The sequence below is a fragment of the Dromiciops gliroides genome, chromosome 1, assembly GCF_019393635.1.
Source record: "Dromiciops gliroides isolate mDroGli1 chromosome 1, mDroGli1.pri, whole genome shotgun sequence".
Taxonomy (NCBI): Eukaryota; Metazoa; Chordata; class Mammalia; order Microbiotheria; family Microbiotheriidae; genus Dromiciops; species Dromiciops gliroides.
Window position 1 is genome coordinate 419,241,172 of NC_057861.1, and position 27,973 is coordinate 419,269,144.

General features: G+C 36.8%; 1 protein-coding gene across 1 annotated transcript in view; it reads right to left on the minus strand.

Moving 5' to 3' along the window:
- Positions 1-1,358: 1,358 nt before the first annotated feature.
- The window catches only part of LOC122750010 (UDP-GlcNAc:betaGal beta-1,3-N-acetylglucosaminyltransferase 7-like), a 145,827-nt gene continuing 119,212 nt past the window's right edge, over positions 1,359-27,973 (minus strand). The window contains exon 3 of the mRNA XM_043996650.1: positions 1,359-1,534. Within this exon, the coding sequence (XP_043852585.1) occupies positions 1,359-1,534 (176 nt within the window). The remainder of the gene's footprint in view (positions 1,535-27,973) is intronic.

Below are 27,973 nucleotides of genomic sequence, written 5' to 3' on the forward strand. Positions count from 1 at the left end.
GTAATATAGGGCCAGTCATTGCCAAAGAAATAGTCTTTGGGAGTGACCTCTGGGCTAGTGGAAGCTAAGATGAAAACTATCTGTAGTTAAGTCACAGCTTGACATGAACTTGGTGGGATCAGTTCTATGTAGGAACTGAGCTAATGTGAACCTATTACCTCAGAGACTAAATTGCTAGAGGGAAACATTTGTATAATTATTTGGGCTATATCTTAGAAGTAAATATCTTTTTATAAAAGTTAGTGCTAAATGGTTAAATGGAACTAGATCACTAATGACTATCTCCTAATATGAAGAGAACAGAGCCAATTGGGTGTTGAGATGATGGAAGTAGAAAAAAGAGATAACTTCCAAACATTTTTAGTATCTTTGAACCCAGAGGGAAAGGTGCAGTAGCCCTGATTATGAGATAGAGAACCAGAGTATACTCACCACAGAAAAATGGTATAGAAGCATTAAAGAAGATGGATGAAGGACATAGACAGAGTTTAATGTAGGGTATTTGATGATAGAATGGGAGAAAAAGAAATCCAGGATGAAGGGAAGTTTGTTCATTTTGGAATGGAAATTCTGTGCTAGAGGGCACAGAAAAATGGATGGGTGGGTGTGGAGTAGCATGGTTGAGCTAGGGTTGGGGAGGATGGGGGTGAGAGAATGGGAGGTGAGGAGTGAGGGATGACTTGTGTTTACCAGGTCAGTGATTGATTAATACAAAGCTAGAGAGAGAAACAAGAGGCTAAAGATTGTTGGTAACAGGGGTAATAGTAGGTGACAAATGAATAGTGAACTTCATGGTGTCCAAATGGTGTCGAAGATGCTGCTTGGACTGTTTCAGTCCTATACCTGCTGCTGCTGCTGCTGCTGCTGCTGCCTCATTTCCAGCATTGCTGGGAAATGCTGGGTGGTTACAACCCTAATGCAGAGCCCTTGGCTGTTGGATGTGGGCATCCGTTCAGCCCCAGCCTGCTATTTCTTACTGCACCTGCTCCTCTATTGCACTCTTCAAATCCCACTGTCTGCAGCATGGAACTGCTTTGTCTATCTATACTTGTTCCACTTCAGCTGCTCATCTCACATTTATTTTCTTCAGTGCCAATTCTATTTCCTCACCCAGCATTCCAGGGAAAGCAAAGTGGTCTCCTGCAGAATGCACCCTGAAAAAGCCCACCTGTTCCCTTCTAAGCCCTTCTTATCAAGCATGTCCTCAACGCATGCATATGTTTTTATCATATGTATATATGGAGGCATAAATAAAGCAAACATGGATAAGTATTTACTGCTTATGCCATTTTTTTTCAGTAAACATTCAGTTCATTTTTTCCATCTTTTCTTGGATACTTAACACTCACAATGGTGAGTTAAGCCTCCAGAGTAGGATCCTCTGTGTATATCTTATCTAGTCTGCTTGCTTTTTCAATCTTTTTTTCCAGTTTCTTCTCTACCTTCATTTCTTTATCCTCTGTATCTTCAGATCTGAGACTTGCATGAGATTCCAAAAACAGTCGCTTAACCATTGTTGATAATGAAAAGATTCCTATAGAAATTTTGTCAGATATTTTTCATGTTATATCTTTTCATTTTGATACTTAAATACCCTCTGGATGATCTGGCTTAGTTTCCTTACCAAGCTTATTGTAAACTGTTTTCCCCTTTCTTTTAAAATTTATACAGCTTGGGGACAGCTAGGTGGCACAGTGGATAAGCACCGACCCTGAATTCAGGAGGACTTAAATTCAAATTTGGTCTCAGACACTTGACACTAGCTGTGTGACCTAGGCAAGTCACTTAACCCTCATTGCACCAGCCAAACAAGCAAACAAATAAATAAAATAAATAAAATGTATACAGCTCATAAGCTTCCACGTATTAAAATGTATGTTGATTGAAATGCCAAAAAAGAATTAATTAGGAAAATTTTATTCGAGTTCTTCACAGATCTACTTACCTCTTCATCCTATATAAAAGACACTGACATATAAGCTACAGTTATTTTCATGAAGGAAGTTTTGCACCTAAATGGAATAATTGCTCCCCAAATTTTCCTTAAAGAAGATAAAGTAAATATTTTTCTTACTTGTCCAAAGAAAACAAACAAAAATCATCTCATGAGACATAATGCTGACTTATCAGATTACAATATTTGGATAAATCTTTGCAAAAGGACTTGCCATGAAGAGATTTGAGGGCTAGCTATGTAAGTAGAAAATAGATTTAGTTTTGAGATATTAATATAGAGTTAGGGATACAATAATTGGCACTGATGGGATATTGTGGGGTGAGGGAGATTAAGTAGTTAAGATAAATCCAACAAGATGACACCTGGAAAAGTGGAAAAAATGTTTGCATCTTCCTGAAATTCACAAAAATTCAAATTAAAAGAAAGGAAGGAAAGAGGAAGGAATGGTGAAAGAAATGAAATAACAGAAAGAAAAGTTTAAGCAAAAGATAATTCAGTTTTAGATATGTTGAGCTTGAGATATGCTCTGAGAGGTAAATGAGTAATAAGTCTGGTAATTTTAGATTGAAGTTTGGAGAGGGACTGGAGCTGGATATATCTTTTACTATGGTATAATAGGTATATATATAAGGAACTGACAAAAATGTATAAGATGAAAATGATTGCTTAATGAATAAGTGGTGAAAGGCTATGAGTAAACAATTCTCTTTTTTAATTTTTTTTTTTTAGCAAACACTTCTCAAAAGGAATTTATGGGCAGCTAGGTATATAGTGGCTAAGCACCAGCCCTGAATTCAGGAGGACCTGAGTTCAAATCCGGCCTCAGACACTTAACACTTACTAGCTCTGTGACCCTGGGCAAGTCACTTAACCCCCATTGCCCCGCAAAAACAAACAAACAAACAATCAAACAAAAAGGAATTTATACTATTAACAACCATATGAAAGTATGTGCCAAATCACTAATAAGAGAGACAAATCAAAACAAGTGTGAAATTTCACCTCCTATCCTATAAATAGGGAAAGATGATGAAGAGTGGAAATAATATTTGGAGAACTTATGGCCCATAAAGAAAGGCTCATAAATACAGTGTTGGTGGAACTGTGAATTTATCCAACCATTCTCATCTCCTTAACCTCTTTCTTGTTTACTTTATGGTTAGATTTATCTAGTTTGGAAAGGGAAAAGTTGAGGTCTCCCAGTAGTATAGTTTTATTGTCTGTTTCCTCCTGTAACTCATTTAACTTTTCCTGTAAAAATTTGTATGCTATGCCATATGGTGCATATATGTTTAGTTTTTATATTACTTTATTGTCTTTGGTATCTGCTTATCCCTTTTAATTAGGTCTACTTTTGCTTTTGTTTTATCTAAGATCATGATAACTACTCCCTAATTTTTAAAAAAAATTTTGCTTCAGCTGAAGCATAATAAATTCTGTTCTAGCCCCTTATTTTCACTCTGTGTGTTGTCTCTCCATTTCAAGTGTGTTTCTTGTAAACAACATATTGCTGGATTCCACTTTTTAATACATTCTGCCATCTGCTTCCATTTTTTGAGTTCATCCGATTCATATTCACAGTTATGACTATTAACTGTTTCCCTTCATCCTGTTTTTTCATGTTTATCCTTCTCTCTCTCTTTTTACATTGTCCCTCCTCAAAAGTCTGTTTTGCTTTTGACCACTACCTCCTTTAATCTGTTCTCCCTCCTATCAGCCCCTCTCCCCTTTTCTTGTCCCCTTCCCCTTCTACTTCCTGGTAGGGTAAGATAGATTTCTATAATCAACTGAGTATGCATGTTATTCTCTCAGCCAATTCTGATGAGAGTAAGGTTCAAGCATTTCCTCCCATCTCACCCCATCTTCCTCTCCACTGCAAAAACTCTTCCTTGTGTTAACTCTTTTATTTAAGATAATTTCCCCTGTTCTTTCTTTCCCTTCCCCCTTCTTCCAGTGCATCCCTTTTTCACCCCTTAATTTTACTTGTTTTGAAACCATCTCATCATAGTCATCTCACGTCTGTGCCCTTTCTCTATGTATATTTCTTCTAACTTCCCAAATAATGATTGTTGGGTATTATATCCTGCCCACTATGTCAAATGTTGGGTATAGACTAGGGCTCAGGTGTATATCTCCCCATTCCCCCTAGATAACAAATTGATACTGAAGAAAGCCATTGGCAACTCCAAGGTTAAAGAGATAGAATTTATTTAAAGGAAACTTACTTACAGGGGGGTCAGTATCTGGGAGGGCCAGTAGACAATATCTAAATTCTTGTCTAGTTCCTTCCCAATCTTCCCTGATATTTATAAGCATACTTGGCAGAAAGCGTTCTTTGTGTAAGGACAAATCAGAGGTATAGGGGCACATGTGCAGGAGGTTGATTGGTCAAAATATTGTCTGATTTTCCTGTGCTTGGCTAGCTCATACTGTATGCACCTTAAGTGCAGCACAGAACTTTTTACCTAATTTGGATATTCCATTCTGCCTGTCTTTGATCCCATACTCTACCTATACTTCCCTGGGAAACTATTGATAAAAAAGTCTCTAAGACTGTCAAAGATGGACTAACAATGTGGTAGTATCTCTAAAAGATGTGCATGCACACATACCTACCCTTATGTAACAAGGTGAATGGGAGGTCACATTGTTCCTTGTGAGACCCAACCATACAGCTAAAGCCATGGTACTGTAACGATTGGAATGACGCCACCTGCTGGAGACTTACTGTAGAAGAGTTCTGCCCATGAAGCGAAGGTCTTTGAGGGCAAGACCAGGAGTCTTTTCTTTGGCATCAGGAAGTGATGCGGGCTAGTGGGAGGAGGAAGGAAGAGACTGGCACTCGCTCTGACTCTCAGGCCTTTGGACTCTGGTGGAGAGCGGAGCTAGAAATGTGCTCTCCCTTTAATAGATAGGAATCTAGGCCTTTCTCTCTCTTTACTAAATTCTTATTCTCCTTAATAAATGCTTAAAAGTCTAACTCTTGCTAAAGCTTATAATTTATTGGCAACCACTCATTAGATATTTTAGACAGTTTAGCTAGAATTTTAGCCCTTAACAGTACCCTATAATGATAAAGTTCTTAAGACTTACAATTATCATCTGCCTGTATAAAAATGTAAGCAGTTTTACCTTATTGATTCTCTTATGTTTGCCTTTTTTATGCTTCTCTTGAGTCTTGTATTTGAAAGTCAAATTTTCTTTTCAGTGCTGATCTTTTCAATAGGAATGCTTGGAAGTCCTTTATTTCATTAAATATCCATTTTTCCTTAAGGCTCAGGGAGCCCTCCACCACTCTAGTGAGACAGACTTTTCTTGCCAACCTCCTAAGTTGGACAGGCAGTGATTCCTTGGAGCTCTCCCCCAAATTTCTCCAAATCCCTTGAAATAATGCTATAAGACAATACCTGGATCAGCAGAACCCACAAAAGGATTGGGTGAGATGATTTTCAAGCCAAAGATGGTTTAGAAGGTCGGCAGGAGGTGTCTGCTGTTCTGGGGCAGGAGTGAAACCCAATCCCGAGGTGGAGCCAACACAGATCCAGCCCCAGGTAGACTGCACCAGAGAAAGAGACCTCTGGAGCCCCTGAACCAGCAGCATTGGTATCTTCTAAAACTAAGCTCACAGTCTGGTGAGGGGGCTGAGTGGTTGGCTGGGGGAGATTACAGGGGTCTCTGCTGGCGCTGAGGTGGAACTTGGTGGTTTTATCCCTGCTGGGAATCAGGAAGCAGCCTTAAGTGGTGCCAGCCCAGGTGGGAGAGGGGCACAGGCTCACCGGAGCTATCAACCCAGTGAAACAAAAATTTTATTTTCTGGTTGAAGAGCAAGTAGGCCTGGGGTTATTTTTCAGATCAGAGCTCAGGCCAGGCAAGTGCAGAATGTTCCTCTCCTTAAACTGTACCCCCTGAAGCTTGGTACAGTGCAGCCTGGAAGCTATGCCCCACTTTAAGGAGGTAAAAGTCAAGTAAAAGATGGGCAAGGTAAGCAGACAGAGAAAGATGCAGGCCATAGAAAGTTTCTTTAGTGACAAGGAAGATTGAGATGCACCCTCAGAAAAGGATAGCAACATCAGGGCTCCTACATCCAAAGCTTCCAGGAAAAAAACAATATGAATTGGTCTCAGGCACTCAAAAAGAACTTTGAAGATAAAGTAAGAGAAGTAGAGGAGAAAGTAGAAAAAGAAATAGAGAAATGAAAGTGATGCAGGAAAGTCATGAAAAAAAGTCAGCAGCAACCTCCTAAGTTGTATTTGTCTGGAAAATTATGTCACCCTGACTTTTTCTTGGTTCTGCCTCTCCAAAACTCAATTTGAAGAGTTGTTTAATAGTTGTTTGGAGAGGAAATTGGGAGAACTCAGCTGAGTACTTCTCTACATTATCATCTTGGCTCCTGAACCTGACCCAATCATTTTGCAAAGCAATTTGGAATTATACTAAGAAAACAACTAAAATATCCATACCCTTTGGCACAGCGATTGCTCTGCTAAGCATATGAATTACAGAGACCAATGATAAAAAGAATAAAATAGTCACATTTGTATGCAATGTTAAAGTTCAAGAAGAGAAAAAAATATGAATTAAAGTTGGCAAGTTATTACATTATTTCAAGGACAGAATACAATAGTAGAATAAAAAGAAGTAAAAATGAGAGGTTCTTACAAATGGGTAAGCAGCACAACCTAGATTTGAATCTGGGCCCTATGATTCTTAGTCCAATACTCTCAAATATCATATATTTTATTAACCTGGCTTTTATTTTATCCCTTTTCTAGAGTAAGGATAGATAGGTGGTATAGTAAGTACAGAGCTTGATTTGGAGTTAAGATTTGAGCTACTTGCCTCAGATAGTTAGCAGTTGTATGACCCCAGACAGGTTATTTAATCTCTCTCAGCCTCAGTTTCCATCTATAATATTCTGAGGATCAAATGAAATAACATATGAAGTGATTTGCAAACCTTAAAATGATAAATAAGTACTAGATATTATTATTGCTAATTATCATTAATTATCACTATCATTACCAGAGTAGAAGCTCTATAAAGCAAAGATCTCACACAATAATGCTCTGTACACAGCATGAATGAGTGGAAAATTTGCATTGCTTTTGATGTAGTACACTAATTACCAAACTATTTTCAAATAATTGAGAAATTTCTATAATTCTGTTGTTATTCAGTTATTTTCAGTCATGTCTGACTCTTCATAACCCCTTTTGAGGTTTTCTTGGAGGGATTTGCCATTTCCTTCTCCATTTTCCCCAATTCTACCTAATTATAATTTCCTAATTTCTGATTTCTATTTTTTTTTCATGTAAATACAGGTTATCACAAGAATCTTAGTGTACTTTTAAACTATTAAATCTTAAAATATGTGTGAGAGTACATGTATCTTATATGTTATAAATGTTATATAGAGTATACATATCATATATTGTTATATAATAATATGTAACATAATATTACATATGTTATATATGGTATACACATAAATGCATATGCAGTTATATTAATAGATAGATAAACATCTATCTACACATATCCCCTTGTATTTCCTAGGTGTGGAATATTAAATAATATCCTATGAAATATTTGAAATTATTATAAAACAGAAATAAATTCTACATTTTGTGCAAATGGTTAATTCCTAGATAAAGAATAGAAAAAGCATGGCCAATAATCTTGAAAAATCTCATTTCAAAACCCCCCCAACAATTTCCTTATTAGCCATTGAAGGAGGGAAAATGGTATGAAGAAATTCTAGAAAAAGTTGAAGTATTCCAAGGAATTACTTAACCCTTGTTAAGTAAATGCATTATACATTGAAAAGAGACATTGTTCATTTTATTAAAAAGAAAAACACAAAAATTCAAAGCTTGTCCTAAATAAAACCTAAACCTTACTATTTTATGGCTTAATTAAAATATGTGACTCAGACTTATTATTTTTACTTCTTGATTTTTCCCTAGTACTGTTTTCTGTCCTTGAAAACATTTTAATAAAGGATAATAATTTTTTTTTTTCATTTAGAAACACAATGTTAGTACATAATACAAAACTAGGTTTTTGTAAGATACTTTGGTTCATGTTCAATAAGTATGTTCAAGATGGTCTGCCTAAATGTGAAGACATAGATTGTGTCCAGCATGGATAGATATAATGTGAAACTTGGCCCACCTGTACAGAGAGCAAGAGGGCTGTGTACTACCATCAGGTTAGCTAGAGGAGGGGGGAAGGCCAAGGAATCCTCATATTGCCAAGGCTAGGCATACTTTTCCTCCAGTATTTGGCAGTGGTATCAGACTAGAATCATATCCATCTGATTCCCTCAAATATCTCTGATCTAGGGCTACAAAGTTTAAAGACAAAGAGGCACTATCCTTGATCACTGTTAAGGGAGGAGGGTAGTCCACAGCTTATTCCCTCCAGCTTCTTCTTTCTCACCAGTGCTGGTTACACAAAAGACCATCAAAAATAGTGAATAGTGAGTAAACCCATTTATCCAAGAAAAAAGTAAATAAAATTGGAGATTTTCTGCAGGATAGAAAATGTCAGAAAATTAATCACTGATCAACTGAGAATAAGATAATATCTCAGCTCAAACTAAGCTCACCCAGGGATGTCCATTTTAGCAGGCTCTAGGGGAAATAAAGCTAGAAAGCAGAAACATTTTGAAGAACAAGATTTTCCTATATGCCTATAGTTTCCCTTTCTTAAGTCTTCAGAATAGTGTTGTTGGAACAAGATGTATTTCATTCCAAGAGTATAATATCAAATCAGTAAATTCCTTAGTCTCTTATAGCAGATACTCAATGTAATGCTCAGTTTTCCCCACTCCATCACAGATGAGTTATATGACCTTGATGATAAACTATATTTCAAATAAATAATTAAAACCAAGAAGCATTGTGGGTTTAAATTAACATACCTGATTTTTGAAAGACTCCTCTTTCTCTGTTAAGTTGAGGCTTACTGTTTAATTAAGAATAAGAACTTTACTACTATCAACTTCGAGGGGACAGTGCAAATGTAATAATGTTGAAATGTAAAAATGCCTAGTAAGTGGTCCCTAAAACTCCTTTATGTTCTCGGGTTTAGGTAGTAAGCTATCAGAGAAGTCATGTCCAACTCTTCACAGCCCATTTCTGGGGTTTTCTTGGCAAAGATACTGGAGTGGTTTGCCATTTCCTTCTTTAGCTCATTTTATAGATGAGAAAATGAGGCAAACAGAATTAGAGTCAAAAGATTAAGGAAAGGGGCAGCTAGGTGGCACAGTGGATAAAGCACTGGCCCTGGATTCTGGAGGACCTAAGTTCAAATCCAGCATCAGACACTTGATATTTACTAGCTGTGTGACCCTGGGCAAGTCACTTAACCCTCATTGACATGCAACAACAACAACAAAAAAGATTAAGGGAAGTTCCCATTGTCGCATAGTTAATAAGTATCAGCAGTAGGAGTTGAAAGCATGTCTTCTGACTTTGAGTCCAGTGTGGTGTTCATTCTTCTACGTAATATTGCTATGTTTTATTTATGTATTGTCAAGGTATTTTCCCATGTATACTAATTTCATTGGTGTGATCAGTTTCCTCCTGAAAGGGAAATGACATCTTCCTCCATAATCAGTTATGTGGCCAAAACTGTTCATTTCCTGATGACCATCTTACTGGTAAGAAGACTTGGTGGAATCTGTTAAAGCTTGCAATCATTGATGCAGCTTTTGTGAACTTAGGGTCAACAGCATCCTATGACAAGGTGTATATATATATATATATATATATATATATATATATATATATGACACTAGTTGATGTATACTTATTAAATTTTTGTTCAGTTGTTTTCAGTCATGTCCATCTCTTCATGACCCCATATGGGGTTTTCTTGGCAAAGATTCTGGAGTGTTTTGCCATTTCCTTCTCTAACTCATTTTATAGATGTGGAACTCAGGCGAACAGGGTTAAGTGACTTGTCCAGGGTTGTAAAGCTAAAGAGTGTCTGAGGCCAGATTTGAATTCAAGAAGGTGAGTCTTCCTGATTCCAGGTCCAGAGTGCTATCTACTACGCTATCTAGCTGCACTCCCTATTAAATTAGTATATCTAAAAAAGATAAGTAATTTGACCTGAGGATAGAGATATGGTATGGTGCTAGATATTGCATGAATGAAGAAAAAAGTAAAAATTCCAGAATTTAGTTTTTGTCACATTTATGTTAAAATAGTCATTTTAATTAAGTGCTATTAAAATAATAATAAGAGCAACTGATGTTTTAGGTCTAACATTAAGAACCTTTTACTGGACCCAAGGAATTGGGCATTCTCAACACTTTCTTCTCCATTAAGGGATCCCTATACTCTAGACCCAAGAATGAAATCTAGGTTTGGTCCTGGGGAGATGAGAAGGATTAGGCTCTGTTTTCCCACATTTTTAGTTCTGTATGTCCCCTAGACTGGATACTTGAGGAAAAAGTATTTAACACAGGTTTTGGCTCATGTCTAGGGTCTTCCTAAAAGAGTAAGTAGGAATTATAGAATGAATCAAGTTTAGGACAGTTACTTATTCCCTGCACATGAAAGAAATGTTAAACACAAAGCATTCTCAAGCACAGTGACAGAAAGATTTAAAAGAAGATTCAGTAACTTAATTTATAACTAATGGTTATACAGGTGCAGCTAGGTGGCATAATGAATAGAGTGCTGAGCCTCGAGAGTCAGGAAGGTCTGAATTAAAATCTAGTTTCAGACACTTACTAGCTGTGTGACCCTGGACAAGTCACTTGACCCTGTTTGCCTCAGTTTCCTCTGTAAACTGAGCTGGAGAAGGAAATGGCAAACCATTCCAGTATCTTTGCCAAGATAACCCCAAATGAGGTCACAAAAAGTCAGACATGACTGAAATGACTGAAAAACAATAGTTATACTTCCTGGGTAGCTGGCTACCTAAACCTTGGAACAAAAGCAATTTGGGGGACTGCTTTACCAGCTATTGTTACATTTCACCATTGTTACATTTGCACTGTCCCCTTAAAGTTCAAGTTCTTATTTGAATTAAATAGTTAGCCTTGCCTTAACAGAGCAACAGAAGTCTTTCAAGAATTATTTTAAACTCAGAATGCTTCTTGGTTTTAATTACTTATTTAAAGCAAGGTCATGCAAGGTATGTGATGTTCTGTTTTATCTGGTTTTCTTCTGCAAACTGTAGTGGTGTTAATTGATAGTCTTATTTAAAAAACTCTCTGAGAAATTTACTCTTTGGAGAAAGAAAGTCTAACCTAATTTCAGGCTTTAATTTTTTTCTTCCATGCAATGTTGCAGAAATGGCTTGTTATTTATAAATTCATTCGTAGAGATTTTTTTTAACAGTCTCTACTGGCTCACAAACAACTTAGAGGAACGAGGAAGAAATTACCTTTCAGATCTCAGGATAAATTCACGAGTTTATGGGAGAATTCATGAGTAAACAAGAAGTTCACAGATGATAAAATGGATCAGTTGCATGTTAGTTTCTCTGATGGTCTCATTTTTAAGATATATGAGGAAGTGATTTACAAGAATAAGACCCATTCCCCAATTGATTAATATTTTAAGGCAGTGGTTCTCCAAGTATGGTTCAAGGACCCTGGGGTCCCTGAAATTCTTACAGTGGTTCCATGAGCTGAAAATTATATTCATAATAATACTTAAATGTTATTTTCTTATTAAAATACTCTCTTTTCCAACTACATATCTGTGTAAAGCTGGATTTTCTTTATATACTTCAACCAAACTAATATATGACAACATATTTAATGCAGAAGCAGATATTAAAATCCAGCTGTTTTCTATTAAACCAGACATATAACAGTTTTGCAAAAATACATAGAATAATACCATATTTCTCACTAAATTTTATTTTGCATTGGAAAATATAGTTATTTTCACAAAATTATTTATGTTAGCATCTAATGGGCTTATTATTATTAATTTAAATGAATAAATAAACATATATTTAGCATTTATGTTTTATTTCTTGTATGGTAAATACCAGTAACTATTTTTTGGGGTGGGGTAGTGAGGGTTAAGTGACTTGTCCAGGGTCACACAGCTAATAAGTGTTAAGTATCTGAGGCTAGATTTGAACTCAGGTCCTCCCAAATCTAGGGCCAGTGCTTTATCCACTGTGCCACCAAGTTTCCCCCAATACAAATAACTATTTAACACATATAGACAAAAGCTCTTAACGGTCCTCAATAAGTTTTAGGAGTGCAAAGGGTTTCTGAGACCAAAATGTTTAAGAACCATTGGCCTAAGCTTATGAATGGGCAATTCACAAGCATAAAAATCCAGGCTAGAGAACAAGCACATTGATGCACTATTTGTGGAACTGTGAATTGATCTTGCTATTTTGGAAAGCAATTTGCAACTTTATCCAAAAGAGTTATTAAACTATGTGAACCCTTTGATTCAGCAAATACCACTATGTATTCATACTCAACAGAGATGAAAGAAAGAGGAAAAGGATCTACATATACAAAATATTTATATTCTAATAAATCTGGAAACTGAAGTGATGCCCATCACTTGGGGAATGGCTGAACAAATTATGGTATGTGAATTAATGAAATATTATGTGACATAAAATAGTGAAGGGGATATTTTCAGAGGAACCTGGAAGCACTTGTATGATATGATGCAGAACAAAGTAAGCAGAATCAGAAAAACAATTTATGATAACCACATTGTAGCAACAAATAATTTTGAAAGACTGAACTCGGGTCAATGCAATGGTCAACCATGATGAGGAAGCCAAATACCCAATTAGGGAATAGCTGAACAAATTGTGATATGTGAATATGATGGAATATAGGAGTGGAATGGAGTAAGCAGAAAGAGAACCATTTATAGTATAATATCATTTTTATAAAAACAAAGAATTTTGAAAATATAAATTGATGACTGAAATGAACAGAACTGAAGTGATTTGTACAATAATGTAAAGTTAAACAACTTTGAAATGTGTAAGAACGTTGATTAAGGCAAAGTTTATGCATGATTACAGAGGACTGATAAGGAAGCATGCTACCTACCTCATGGCAGAGAGATGATGGATTTAAGGTACAGAATAAGATGTGTATATGTATATGTATATACACAAATATGAAAACATAATATATCATGTAATTGGCATATGATAATATAATATAAATATTATACAATAAAATACACAAAGCTATATATTAGCTATAAGCATATATACATATACTTATAGGTGATATATCTATGTTTATGTGATATCTATATATATCTATATATATTATATATCTATGTATATCATATGTTTGATATACCTATCTATAGCTCTAGATATCACATCTATAGGTATAAAAATAGTATAAGTACAGATCTAGATAGGACATCTATATTTATAAGTACAGGTTGATATTTTTTAGTATAGGTAGATATATAGATGTGATATCTACATCTATAGATATATGTCTATATCTCACATATATCTTTTTTTTTTTAAGTGAGGCAATTGGGGTTAAGTGACTTGCCCAGGGTCACACAGCTAGTAAGTGTTAAGTGTCTGAGGCCGGATTTGAACTCAGGTACTCCTGACTCCAGGGCCGGTGCTCTATCCACTGCGCCATCTAGCTGCCCCATCTCACATCTATCTTAACATTAAAGTTATATATCACTGGCTATGACTAACCTCTCTGTATATGTATGTCTATGTGTATGTGTATATGTGTAGGTGTGTATGTGTACATGTATATGTTTATGGGTGCATGAATGTATACATCTGATGTCTCTCTCATATCCAGTAATGAAATGTAGAGAGAAAATAGATTCATAAATGATTACAAAATACAATTTACTTTAAATAACAAAAGGTGCACACAAGAAAACAGGAGACTAGACGGAAATGCAGACAAACAGGTCAGCTTTCAAAGTTACATGCTAAATTTATTATATACTTAGAAAAGCAAGCTGTACATAATATAGATTTGTAGTTCTATGCACAATCTTTTTTCTGTTCTACTTTGCATATGGAAATGCTCACTTTATTTGGAGCTTATTAATTTCAGAATCAAGAAAAACATTTTAATTAAAAAAATTGAAAACAGAACAAAATAAAAATGTCAATTGGCCAGCTAAGTTAGGATTTGGTCTCCTCCTATCAGGGATTGTCTTCTCTGGTGTAAAAACTTCACTTGCTACGAGGTAGCAATAGAACCAATGAACTCAGGACTTTGGGGCCCCTCAAACTTACTAACTTACCTTCCAGGTTTGGCATATTTACCTAGAGATCAGTTTTTGGCCACCTACTCAGGAAAGGAAGCTCAAAGCAGAAAAGGCAGTGAGGGCCCAAGGTTGAGCTTGTCTAATTGAATTTCCCTACTCTAGTTGCCACATGGAAGTAGTTGACATGATGCCAGGAGCAGAAAAAGGCTATCCTTTCCCCTTCCCTCATAGGAAGTCCCAGGGCAATATGATGCCACCTGGAGGGTCTAAAGAAAAGAATGAGTCAGAAGCAACCTGTCCTTTTTTTTAAGTGACATAGTTTTAATTGACTCTATCCAGAGTAGGAGGAAGACCAAGGTATCCAGGATTTATTTAATCATACCAAAGAGCAAAATTCTCCCAAGTGTAATTCTGGTGAGCTGATGCAGTCCATTGATAAAATGTTCAAATGAGAGAGGAGAAATATCTGAGTGGGCTGGCACTTCTAGCAATGATATCATGGAACTTATGAGAGTAGGTGGAATTTGAAATTCACCTTGAAAGATGGCTTGTTTGGGAATAGATATTCAGGTGGGAGAAAAAAAATATTATTAGCAAGAAAAACAGCCAAAGTAAAGACTTAAACTCTGCAATGAACATGGCAAGTTCAATGGAAATCTAGAAGATGGAGTGGTTGGTGTGATGAAAATGGGGAATGGGAGATAATATTGGATAAATAAGAGAGAAACAGACTGGGAAATACTCTGACTAGCAAGCTGAAGAACTTGTACTTTATTCTAAATAGGTCCAGAGTTTGGTAATTTTAAAAATGTGGCATAGTCAATTGGTTTTTGTTCTTATAGATTATGATGAGGGAGATGGACATCAGAGATCATGATAAGTGTGGCATTGATCAGGAAGGGTCATGCACAGTAATTATCACAAATAATGCAGTGGTTACAAGCAGTGTACTCCAACTCCTTCCAATGGTAGGAAACTAGCCCACATGCCATTAAAAATTGGTCCAAATGATATCTTTGGTATGTATAGCCTATGTCGTCAAACCCCTTTTTTTCAACAATGGGAATCCACTGGGAGTTATTGATCAAAATAATATGAAGAAATGGATGCTTTGAAAGATGAATCTGGTATCAGAATATGCAACATATTTTAGCATGGCTGGATTGGAAAGGAGCCTATTTAAAAGGTTGCTGTTGGGGTCAGCTAGGTGGGACAGTGGATAAAGCACCAGCCCTGGAGTCAGGAGGACCTGAGTTCAAATCCGACATCAAACACTTGATACTTACTAGTTCTGTGACCCTGAGCAAGTCACTTAACCCTAATTGCCCCACCAAAAAAAAAAAAAGTTGCTTTTATGGTACAGACATTGTAAAATGAAGCCTCAGTATCAGGTCATGTGTTGTAGAAGCAATTAACCTAACCCCTTCCCCCACGCAGATTAGACTGTTTTTCCTTTAAAATATTGATAAAAACTCAAAGGGTCCTCAGCCACCTATCATTGTTAAATTTCCTTCTCCTGCTATGGTTAAGTAAATTTCCTTTTGTTAACTGTAGAATGACCTACAAGGGTCTCATTTTATTCTAATGTTGAACCTAAAGTATCAGGGGACTGACCTGAATCAGATCCAATCAAAAACAATAAGAAAGTATGAATAAAGAAGAGAACATTATGACAAAACAAAGCAAAAGAACACTTCATAATTGACATGATTTGATAATGGATTATCTATAGAGAGGATCAAAGTAAGAGAAGTCATACTGACCCCACACTGCAAGTCAGGAGAATCAGTGTTGTATATATGGAAGTAGTTAAAGGGATTCTGGTTTGGGGAGAGAAAGTAGCATGAAGTATTGTTTTTCTCAAATATAATTATGTGAATTTGCTTACTTTCAGCATATGCCTATTTGTAGAATATAACACATAGCAACTACTTTAATAGGATATTGAAATTTACTTCTTTTAAATGTTCTGCCTTCAGTATCATTAAATAATATTTATGGATTCTCTTGAGGAGTGGACTAACTGGCCTTTGGAGGCTTCTTTCAGCCTTGTGGTTCATCGTCCAGGGGATATTTTAACTTTGTGTTAGGTAACTCATTTGCTGTTTTTAGCCATATTTGGAAAAGTAAAAATAGAAGTGAATCCTTTCCTCTCTTCCTTAATCTAAGTAGCTATAGAAACAATTAGGATGAGTCACACACCTCATTTTCCTCTGAAGTCTTTTTTTTTTCTTTATCTTTACAAACTGGAGGTTTCTTGTGTTCTCTTTAGAGATTGAAATGAAGTGGCTGATAAAATTTGTTTTGCAAACACAAGAACAGCATCTCCAAATTACAAAATCCTTATGATTCTATTCAGGGAGGGAAAAAACAAACAAACAGAAATCTCCTTTGTCTTTGTTCACATAAATTGGGTTAGCATAGTGACTTAGGTGCATAATAAATGTTTTTTGATTGAAAATTGGAAAGGATTTTAATTCTTTTAAATTTAAATTTAATTTTAATTTTAATCCAAAATTTAATCTCTATCCTTGAAATTTTTGTGGAAACTTGAAGGAAGATACTTTCAGGAAATTTCTAATCCAGGGTTATTAATGCCAGTTCTGTGTGAAAGGCTTGGTCAGTGGTCATCTCAGTCAGTGGTTTTCCTCTAAAGCATGCTTTCTTATATAGAGAATCAATTAGGTGGGGCAGCTAGGTGGCACAGTGGATAAAGCACTGGCCCTGGATTTAGGAAGACCTGAGTTCAAATCTGGCCTCAGACACTTGACACTTACTAGCTGTGTGACCCCGGGCAAGTCACTTAACCCTCATTGCCCTGCAAAACCAAATCAAAACAAAACAAAAGAATTAATTAGGAGCCTGAAAATCTAGATTCATCTCTCATTTCTGCTGCTGACAAACTCTGGTCTTTCTGACCATCTCCAGGCCACACCACCCTGAGCACCACTGTTATTCCCATATCTATTTCCTGCTCTCTTCCCCAAGCCAAAACCTTGTACTTCATCTCTCAGTTTTGATAGTAAGCTTTCACCTCATCTCATCTTAGAAGGAGCTACTTCCACACCCTAATTCCTATCCCTTGATAGCGTAGTCCAGCTTCCCTTTCTGCTTTACCTTTCCTAAGGAGAAAGTAAGGTCCTTCAGGGCAGAGGCTATTTCTTGCTTGCATTTGTATTTCCAGTACTTAATACCATGTAAATAGTAAATGCTTAATAAATATTTTCTTCTTTCCTTTCGTTTCCTTTCGTTTCCTTTCCTTTCGTTTCCTTTCGTTTCCTTTCGTTTCCTTTCGTTTCCTTTCCTTTCCTTTCCTTTCGTTTCCTTTCGTTTCCTTTCCTTTCCTTTCCTTTCCTTTCCTTTCCTTTCCTTTCCTTTCCTTTCCTTTCCTTTCCTTTCCTTTCCTTTCCTTTCCTTTCCTTTCCTTTCTTTCCTTCCTTCTTCCTTTTCTTTTCTTTCTTTCTCTCTTTCTTTCATCTATATCTATCATCTATGTGGTTATCATATTTCTCTATCTATCTATTTCTCTTAGTGTATCAAGTTTGTAAGATAAGGATAAAAGTCTGTTTCCCATCCTAACCTTCGACAATGTATTAAAAAGATGGTTAAAACATTTTTTTTTTAGTTATTTGGAAAAGGGGTGTTATATAAGTCTCTAATCCTGCATGCCTCTCTTCTGAGATTAACACAATTGGTATAGGAAAGGGTTTTTAGTTTATGGAGCTAGAATTTTAACATTTTTCTAATAGAAACTATACTTTCTTCCTACCTTATTTTTCAGTGAGCAGCCTTCAGGGAAGTAAGTCCTGGGAGGGAAGAGTAGTCAGTATCTACTCTAGGGGACTAGAAACCAATTGTGTCTCTGAGCTTTTAGAGTCTTTGTGTAGCTTTATTTTTTTTTTTTGTGCTTAGCATACAGTAAAATATGGTGATGTCTGGGAACACTATTCTTTACTGCACACTGAATTTTTAAAGATTCCCTGAGGATAAAGTTTAAATCTTGGCTGTCCTAGACTAGCAAAGGTGAGTGTGTGTAGGAAGATTTATTTTAAAAAATAAAAAATAAATAATATGATGTTATTTTACTGCATGAGGCAGTGAGGCTCGAGAGAAAGAACAATATGTTGGGAGCCTAAGGATTTGCATGCTTATCTTTTCTAGCTTGATAGCTTTGGGTAAATCATCACAATCACTGAATTCAATGTTATAAGGGTACCTGAGAGGCCCAGTTGTTCAATAGTGAATAAAAATGCCCTCTATCACATAGCTAACTGTTCAGCCATCCTTTGCTTGAAAACGGAGTAGAAGATCCTTTTATTTCTACGAAGAGGCACATCCCACTATTGGATAATTTTGATTTTAGCAAGCCCCTCCCCAAGATCTGAACTTATTCATAGCAGGTCTGAACTAAGTTGCTGTCCACCACTACCCCCAAAAGTTATACTTTCTTTGGGTTGTCTTGGAAATATTCAATTCTGCTTTGCCCAAATTTCCATAAATCTTGATAACAGCATCCTTAGCTCTCACATAAAATTCTCAAGCAAGCAAATGTACTGTGGGTAGAGGACAGCTTTAATTTCCCTTCAAGAAAATGTAAACAAATTCAAAGACTCAAAGCAATTAATAGATAAATTCACATAAGTCATAAAGTTCTCATAGGTATTCCATTATAAGAGAGTTGAAAGTGGGAGTGCCTGTGAGACAGCATTCTGATATTCCAGTCTATCCCTAGTCTTCCACAGGGTTTTACAAAGTCACTCCCAGACTCATAGTTCTTCCCTGATTTTGTACTGCACCTGGAAAGCAAACATACTTTGGAGCTGCTGGACCACAACTCCTTACTCATCAGAACTGGATAATCTAAATAACCCACCCTAGTAGTGATAGACAAACTATCTGTCTTTTGCTCCCCCATCTTATTTTTTTAGTCTTTTATTTACTCTCTCGATGTTAGGTCATCCTCTTATAAGAAACAATAACAAACTGTTATGTGAAGAAAGGACTTGAAATAAAGGCTGTTGGGCTGGGTGGGTGACAGATGGGGATAATGGAGGTAAAAACTGCAGATCACCTTCACCTTCTACAAAAAAGTATCATGTATCTTATTATTAACTCCCACTGGGCCAGTAGCAAGTAATTGGGAATCTAGGAAGAAACACTCTGAGAGGGTGAATATAGGCCCCAACACTCCTCCCTACTAGATTAAAATGTATTGGAAATGTTTGACAAAAAATGAAATATAATAAAACAGAGATGATGTTAATTTGTGGCTTTCTAAGTCAAAATGAAGCCTGCAGGGATCCATTTTTATTTGAGTTTGATTCCACGGATCTAAAAATCTTTGTTGTTGTTGTTGTAATCGTTGACTGTGACTCCTTAGTGATCCCCTTTGGGATTTTTCGTGGTAAAGATACTAGGATGATTTCCATTTCCTTCTCCAGATCATTTTTACAGATGAGAAAACTGAGGTGAACAGGGTTAAGTGACTTTGCCCCAGGGTTACAGCTTGCAAGTGTCTCAACTGAATTTGAACTATTATCTCCTGACTCCAGGCCCAGTGCTCTATCTAGTATACCATCTAGCTGCCTGAAACCTTTACTTTCACTTTTTTTTTTTTTTTTTTTGGCGGGGCAATGAGGGTTAAGTGACTTGCCCAGGGTCACATAGCTAGTAAGTGTCAAATGTCTGAGTTCAGATTTGAACTCAGGTCCTCCTGAATTCAGGGCCAGTGCTTTATCCACTTTTGAAAGTTATTTTTCTTAGTGTCCTTGCTGAGCCTCTGACCATTGCTATCTCATAGCAAAAGGTACAGAAACGTAATTGTTCTTGATTTTCTTCTCATAATTGTAAGGAAGAGAACACTTGGATGAAGGTAAACATGCCAGTAAATATGATAGCTCAAACTTTCAGAATTAGAGGTGGTTCACAAAAATCAATTAGCATTAAATGAAACACTAACAAAATACAGCTTGATAGTTTATTGGCTTTTGCCCTGGAACAGTTTACCATCTCTGCAGCCTCTTCACCCTGGAATGTTCCACTTCAAGAGTCTCTTTCTTCTACCATTGGCAAATTCCTTCTTTTCATGGAAGAGTCCAGGCAGATCTGCCTCTATTCTCCTCCAGGATATGTTCCTGACTTTCTGGACTTCAAAACCATGCTCCTGGCACAAGGTACCTGCCTCTTCCACCCCAATCACACTACAGCTTTTTGGTCTCCTTTTTGTATATTGTGTTTCCCCATTAGAATGTAAGCTCCCGGGGGCAGCTAGGTGGCACAGTAGATAAAGCACAAGCACTGGATTCAGGTAGACCTGAGTTCAAATATGGCCTCAGAGAGTTGACACTTACTAGCTGTGTGACCCTGGGCAAGTCACTTAACCCTCAGTGCCCTGAAAAAAAAAAGAATGTAACCTCCCTAACATCAAGGACTGTCCTTTTTTTGCGTGTATTTGTATCCCCAATGCTTAGCACAGTGCCAGGCACATAGGAAGTCCTTAATAAATGTTCATTTCCTTACATACTTCCTTCTTTTTTTATTGTCATTTATAGGCAGCTAGGAAGCAACACTAATGAAGACAATAACCCAGAATTTTTGCATAGTTGTACATCAGTGATTGCAGCATATGCACAATTAGTTAAATACATTATTCTCTACATTAAAAATGGATAAGAAAAAAATCAATATTATACTAGGGGGTGGTATATAGAGATAAGAAATCTTATTCCCCTTGGCTTATTTTCTAATTATAGTAACATTGAAAATAGCTGCCCTCATTGACTCCTCCAGACAAGCTTTGAGTCCATTTTGGTCATTCCATCTTTTACAAGATGCTAAAGAATGGTTTTAAAGAAATACTCCTCTAGGAGTGAATGGAGACATGTTTTTCAAAGATGTTCTCCTTTGCCTTTCACCCCAACATACTTCCTTGTTTTCCTTTTTTTTTTTTTTAAAGCTACTGACACAGAATGGGATTTGGGCTGACATGGGTTTGAATCCTGCATGGACCATAAACTAGCAGAGGGACCTTGGAGAATCTTTTAATTTCTCTTGGCTTTAGTTTACATTTCCTTGTCCATAGAGAGGGAGGATTCAAAAGGAGATAGATAAAAGTCTTCTTTTGCTCTTTTCCGTATTATATTCCTAAAATTACTGTAACCTAATGCTCTGACACTAAACATACAGATCAATATCTAGAATCTTTATGGTAATACTGGGTTCTGAGTTTTGTTTTTATTTCAATTCAGTTATGAAAGATATGTAAAAAGTTACAACAGTGGGAAAGGCATTATCACTGCATTCAAGGAGCCTAAAACTCATTTTATAATGGTTGGGGGAATTGGAAGAATAGCACAAAACTTGAATACGTGAACTAGTTTGGCATGCTTAAAGTAGAGAACAAGATAACACAATATACTCCAGCCAGTCTGGGAGACTATTTCTCTTCTCCCATTCCCAATCCCACCCTGACTCCCACCCCAACCCTACCCTAGGTAAGTCTATATAGTACCAAGAGGCATTTTAACATTTTACTTAGTTGTCTCACAAACATTCTTTGGTATTTAATGGTTCAATTAGATACAAATTGGGATTATTTTGTCATTTCTTTCACAATGTAGGATGATGATTGTGAGACATGGGAGACACTGGCACAGGACTGCCCAGAATGGCATGCCCACATCAAAGAAGACATTGCTCTTGATGAGTAAAGCAGAATCACAGTAGCACAAAGGAAACATGAGTTGTGCAAATCTAGAGACATCTCCATCCCAAATTTTCAAATGGACTATTTGTGCCTGACCTGTGGTAAAGCCTTCCAAGCTCATATTAGACTGATCAGTCACAGGTGAACACACTGTACCTTGACCCCAACCTTATGATGTCATTGGTTCTCTTCAAGTATGAAGGACAAACAACTACAGCAACAATAAGATGACCCATTTTAGCAGAGAATACCTTTCCAATCAATTCCATTAAAATATTTATTAAATACCAATTATGCATCAGACAACTGTCTTTGCACTGATGACACTCATATTCTACTAGTGAAAATGAGATATACACATAGGGCAAGTGTATCTTTTCATGTGTATTACCTGTGGAGGTTATGTGTACCTATATGTGGCTCATAAAGAAATGGGAATGGAGATTCGTAGAGTCTTCTCTGCCTGCTCTTTTTCAAGGACAACTTTGATTCTGCCAGGAGGGGGAGCAATGGTACCATCAGGCCTGGCCCCTCTGCTTTCCTCAGAGAAAGGAATAGATTTTCCCCATAAATATTTTGGTCATGGGAAATGATTTCAGGTTGTAGCTATACTCCTGATCACTATCGCTTAATGGGAAGGAGCACCCCAAACCTGATATCTGAGGCTTGACTCCCTTCCCATCAAATGTTACTTACACAAAGACCACAAATAGTAAATCACAAATAAAGCCATTTATCCAGGCTGATGGCAAACAGAAAGCAGAGAAGTTACATAGAGGAGAATATATCAGACAACCCACAGAATGAATGACTTTCCTTTGGAAACAAGATATCTCAACTCAACCAAGAGAGAATGATCAATCTTCAATAATAAGAGAGTTTTGGGGCAGCTAGGTGGCGCAGTGGATAGAGCAACTGGCCCTGGAGTCAGGAGACCTGAGTTCAAATCCGCCTCAGACACTTAACACTTACTAGCTGTGTGACCCTGGCAAGTCACTTAACCCCAATTGCCTCACTAAAAAAAAAAAAAGAGAGAGAGTTTTGTGCAACTGGACAGATAATAAATACGAATATATTAGAAAGTATATGTTACAAAGTAATGGGTGAGGGGACACTAACATCCAGGGTGGTGATGTCGTGTTAAAAATCATTTTACCTGAGGTTTGAAAGGATCTAAGCATTCCGAGAGGTATATGACCCATGCAAAGACACAGAGATGGGACATAGAATGCCCTGGGCTAAGGAACAGAAAACAAGCCCATGTGAGACAGAGCAAAGTGTTTAAGGAGGAATCGTGTAAAAATCACTTTAGAAAGATAGATCAGAGACAGGTTCTGAAGGGCTTTCAATGCCCAACTGATCTTTAAAGCCATTCATCCATCCTAAATAAGTGAGAAAAAAGCATATGAAGATTGTACTTAACATATGTGTGCCTAGTATTAGTGACTTTCATTTATTTCTTTTGGAGACAAAGTGATTTGAATTCTGATTCCTAGGCAATTTTTGTGACACCAGGGTTTACCAAAGTAGTCCAAGGGGTGAAAGCTCAGAAGAGGATATTGCCATGCTGGTGTTGCATGGCCAAAGCTATAACACAGGGAGAATCTTGTCTCCTGCCAGTCTAACCAAAGAGGACTTTTTGCAGCAAGAAGGGTTGGACCAAAAAAAAAAAAAATCTCAAAATTTCATTCCATCTCCAAACTTGTGTTTTCTATGAAGCCAAGCTATAAGGACACACAACCTAGAAAATGTTTCTACAAATCAATTGTCAAAAATTAGATAATGAAAAAAATTTCATACTATGCCCTGTAGTTTGGGTAAAAACAATAAACTGATTCTTTTTGAAGTATTGAGTAGGCAAGTTTATGAGGGCTGAGACAATCTTCAAGCGGAGTTTGTTGTGTCTGGGATAGCCTATGCTGGTTATGTTGTAGATAGGATTCTTGTTAAGGTGTGGATTAGACAAGATGGCCCCCAAGATCTCTCTAATTCTGAGATTTTGTGTAACTGTAATAAATGAAACAATCATCTGTGAGGCTGAGACTCTCTGTGATACTACCACAGGTTATAAAATTCTGTTCTCTTTCACCTGAAACAATAACCATATTCCTGATAGGGTTTGGTGTGGTTGTTGTTTTTGTTTGTAATGTTTGTTTGTTTTGTGGAATAGGAGCAAGGAATGGGAATGGAGATGAAACTATACCAACCAAACTGAAGGAAGAAGCATATCCAGTCATCAATTAGTCTTTATTAAATGCTATGTACCAGCCACTGTGCTACATAATGGTGAGACAAAGAAAGGCAAAAAAAAAAAATGGCCCTTGATCTCATGAGTTCATAGCCTAGATGTCCAAACTTTTAGTATGCTCTGGTAGGCACTAAATTTCAAACCTTTTGAAAATCTCAAAGTTCTTTCTGCAATAATCCTTAGTTCTTGATTCTTCTGTTGAAATGCTAAGATTTTTGCTAGTTGTAAGTACTATATTTGGAGATAGGTAAGTGTATGCTCATTAAGAGGTCTGACTCAGCAGCACTTGACAAAGGTCAAACCAATTTTTCTATAAGCATACTGAGATCCCAACTAACTCAATTATTATGCTAAGATGTTTCACTCTTCCTAACAGATAGTTAAAGAGTTCCTGTAACAAAGATATTTGCTTTCTTGCCAAGCAGGCATAGTTAATCTAAAAGTATTTATAAGTCAATTCCTTTCCATGTAAGGTTCATATTTATCATTATGGTAACTATAACAACTCATATTTAATAGGGCTTTAATATGTACAAAAGCAATTTCCTCACAATAGTTCCTATGAGTTAGGGGAGGGAAAATTATTATTTCCCTATTTTACTGAGGACAACACTGAGGCCAAGAAGTTAAGCAAATTTCAAAGATTAAATAACTACTCCATGGTTGTGTCTGCCATTCAAAGTTATTACTCAGTTTCACATGCTTTCAATAATCCTATTGTATATAATCTCCCAGTGAGGTGATAAAATCACTGAAATTGACTGTATGAATGAATGAAAGAATGAGTGAATGAATGAAAGAAAAAGCATGTTAGTGGTATTATTTTGTGCCAAGCACTGTACTAAGTGTTAGGGATAGAAAGAGAAAAATCAATATAGTCCTTGCCCTCAAAGAGCTCAGGCTCTCGTTGGGTGGAGAAAAGACCTGAAAGTTCAGCTGTAGAATATTAGCAAGGTTACTAAGGCTCTTCCATGGTTAGATCAGTAGGTGTGGTGACAGTGCTAAAGTCAGGGATGAGGATGGATGGTAAAACCTGGTGGTCCTTCAACTCACCAAAAGCAATAGGCTGGCGACTTCCATCTCATTCAAGCCTTTTAATCATTCAAACTGATTGATGGTTGAGTTAGGGAAGCCCTGAGTTAGGGAAGGGGTGAAAGGGTCATCAGAAGTCCTTTCGTATTTGTGGTGTGGGAATTCACTACCTGGTGGTTCAGGATGGGTTCCTGGACATCAAATAAGTTAATTATGGTCTCAGTGCAAATCTGTGATAATTCAAACATTGCCAACTTCCTGTACGAAGATGGCTGAGTGAGGAAGCAACCCACGGGAGCTCTCACAGATCTCCCCTTCAAACAGGCATAAAGCTACCTCTGAATCATTCCAGGAGCAGAGAAACAGCCTACCAGCCTGGCAGGAAACATCTGTCTTACCTGGGTGGGAGGGAAGTGAGATCCAGAAGCAGCAGCATTTGCAGTGCCAGCAGCAGTTGCTCACAGCGGGGGGGCCTGAAGCAGGGCTCTGAGCCTGGGGCAATCCACCAGGGGAGGCGCCACCCCACATGCAAGCTAGCAGCTTCCTGGGCAGGTAAGCAGTCAGGGAAGCATAGCAGGGATGCTCAACAGGTACCCTGAAGCTAGCAGAGACCACCAGGGAGACTTAGACCCCACTGCTGACCAGTAGTGAAACCCCATCCAAGACTGGTCAACAGCAAATTCCCACCCCTGCAACCTCGCAGCACAGAGACTGTTTCCAGGGCAAACCACCAGCAGAGACTCAGCAGAACAAAACAAAATTACCCTTCCAGGGCTTGCTAGCAGAGTGAATGGGTTACCATAGCAACACAGCAACAGGACCCCTCCCCCCCCACACAATCACTTGGGGCAGATTGGGAAACAAAATTACTCCTCCAGGGCCTGATAGCAGAGAGGTCCTGCTAACAGAGTAACCCAGCAGTAAGGCACTACCCCTGGGGCCGACCAACAACAAGATCACTCCTCCATGACCAGCCCCCAGAAAGACTTTGTTAACTTTGGCAATCCAGCAGAAGCAAGCAGCTAAGCCCTGAAGCCCAGTGAAAAACACCAATAAGACCCAGAGCCTTAGCACAAACCTTGGGACACTTTAGGAATAGAACCCAACTGGAATAAAAACATCAGGGCACACAAAAAAACAACAACCCAACAAAAAAACTTGACTATTGACAGTTACTACAGGGATAAGGAAAATAAAGGCATAAACATAGAGGGAGATAATAGTAACAAAATGGCTACAGGTGAAGCCTCAAAGAGAAATCTAAATTGGTCTCAGGCCCAAAAAGAATTCCTGGAAGAGCTTTAAAAAGTAAATTAAAGAAGTAGAAGAAAAATTGTGGAAAGAAATAAAAATAATGCAAGAGAACCATGAAAAAGAAATACAAACATTTACTGAGGAAAATAACTCCCTAAAAAACAGATTTAGCCAAATGGAAAAGAAAGTACAAAAGGTCACTGACAAAAATAATTCTTTAAATATAAGAATTCAACAAATAAAAACTAATGACTCTATAAGACACCAAGATACAATAAAACAAAAGTTACAAAGTTAAAAAATAGAAGAAAATGTGGACAATATCTTTCAAGAAATTACCGAAGAAAACTTGCCTGAAATATTAGAACCAGATGGCAAAATAGAAATTGAAAGAATCCACCAATCACCATCTGAAAGAGATCCCAAAATAAAAACTCCCCAGAACATCATAACCAAATTTCAAAACTCATAGATCAAATAACAATTGGAAATTAAATAATCTGATCCTAAAAAACAAATGGGTCAAAGAACAAATCATAAAAACAATCTATGATTTCATTAAATAAAATGACAAGATGATAGAAAACATATCAAAATTTATAGGACGCAGCCAAAGCAATTCTTTAGGAGAAAGTTTATAATCCCTAACTCCTTACAATCAATAAAATAGGAAAATGCAGATCAATGAATTGGGCATGCAACTTAAAAACCTAGAAAATGAACAAATTAAAAATCACCAACTAAAAATGAAATTGGAAATCCTAAAAATCAAAGGAGAAATTAATAAAATTTAAAGTAAGAAAACCATTGAATTAATAAATAAAACTAGAAGCTGGTCTTATAAAAAACAATAAAATAGATAAACCATTGGTAAATTTAATTTAAAAAGGGAAAGAAAACCAAATTACTAGTATCATAAATGAAAGTGGTAAACACACCACCAATGAAGAGGAAATTAAGACAGTTATTAGGAACTATTGCTCCCAATTGTATTCCAATAAATTTGATAATCTAAATGAAATGGATGAATATCTACAAAAATAAAAATTACTCAGATTTGCAGAAGAAGAAATAGAATATTTAAATAAGACAATGTTAGAAAAAGAAATTGAATAAGCCATCAACGAACTCCTGAGAAAAAAAACCCCAGGACCAGATGGATTCACAAGTAAATTTTTTTGGCAGGGCAATGGGGGTTAAATAACTTGACCAGAGTCACACAGCTAGTAAGTGTCAAGTGTCTGAGGTCAGATTTGAACTCAGGTCTTCCTGAATCCAGGACCAGTGCTTTATCCACTGCACCACCTAGATGCCCCCATCCCAATACTCTATATAACAAAAATAAGTGAAGTAAGAATTCTACCAAATTCCTTTTATAAGATAAATATTGTGCTGATACCCAAACCAGGAAGATCCAAAACAGAAAGTAAATTATAAAACAATCTCACTAATTAATGTTGATGCAAAAATTTTAAATAAAATACTAGCAAACAGATTACAGTAATATATCACAATGATCATACAATATGACCAGGTGGGATTTATAACAGGAATGC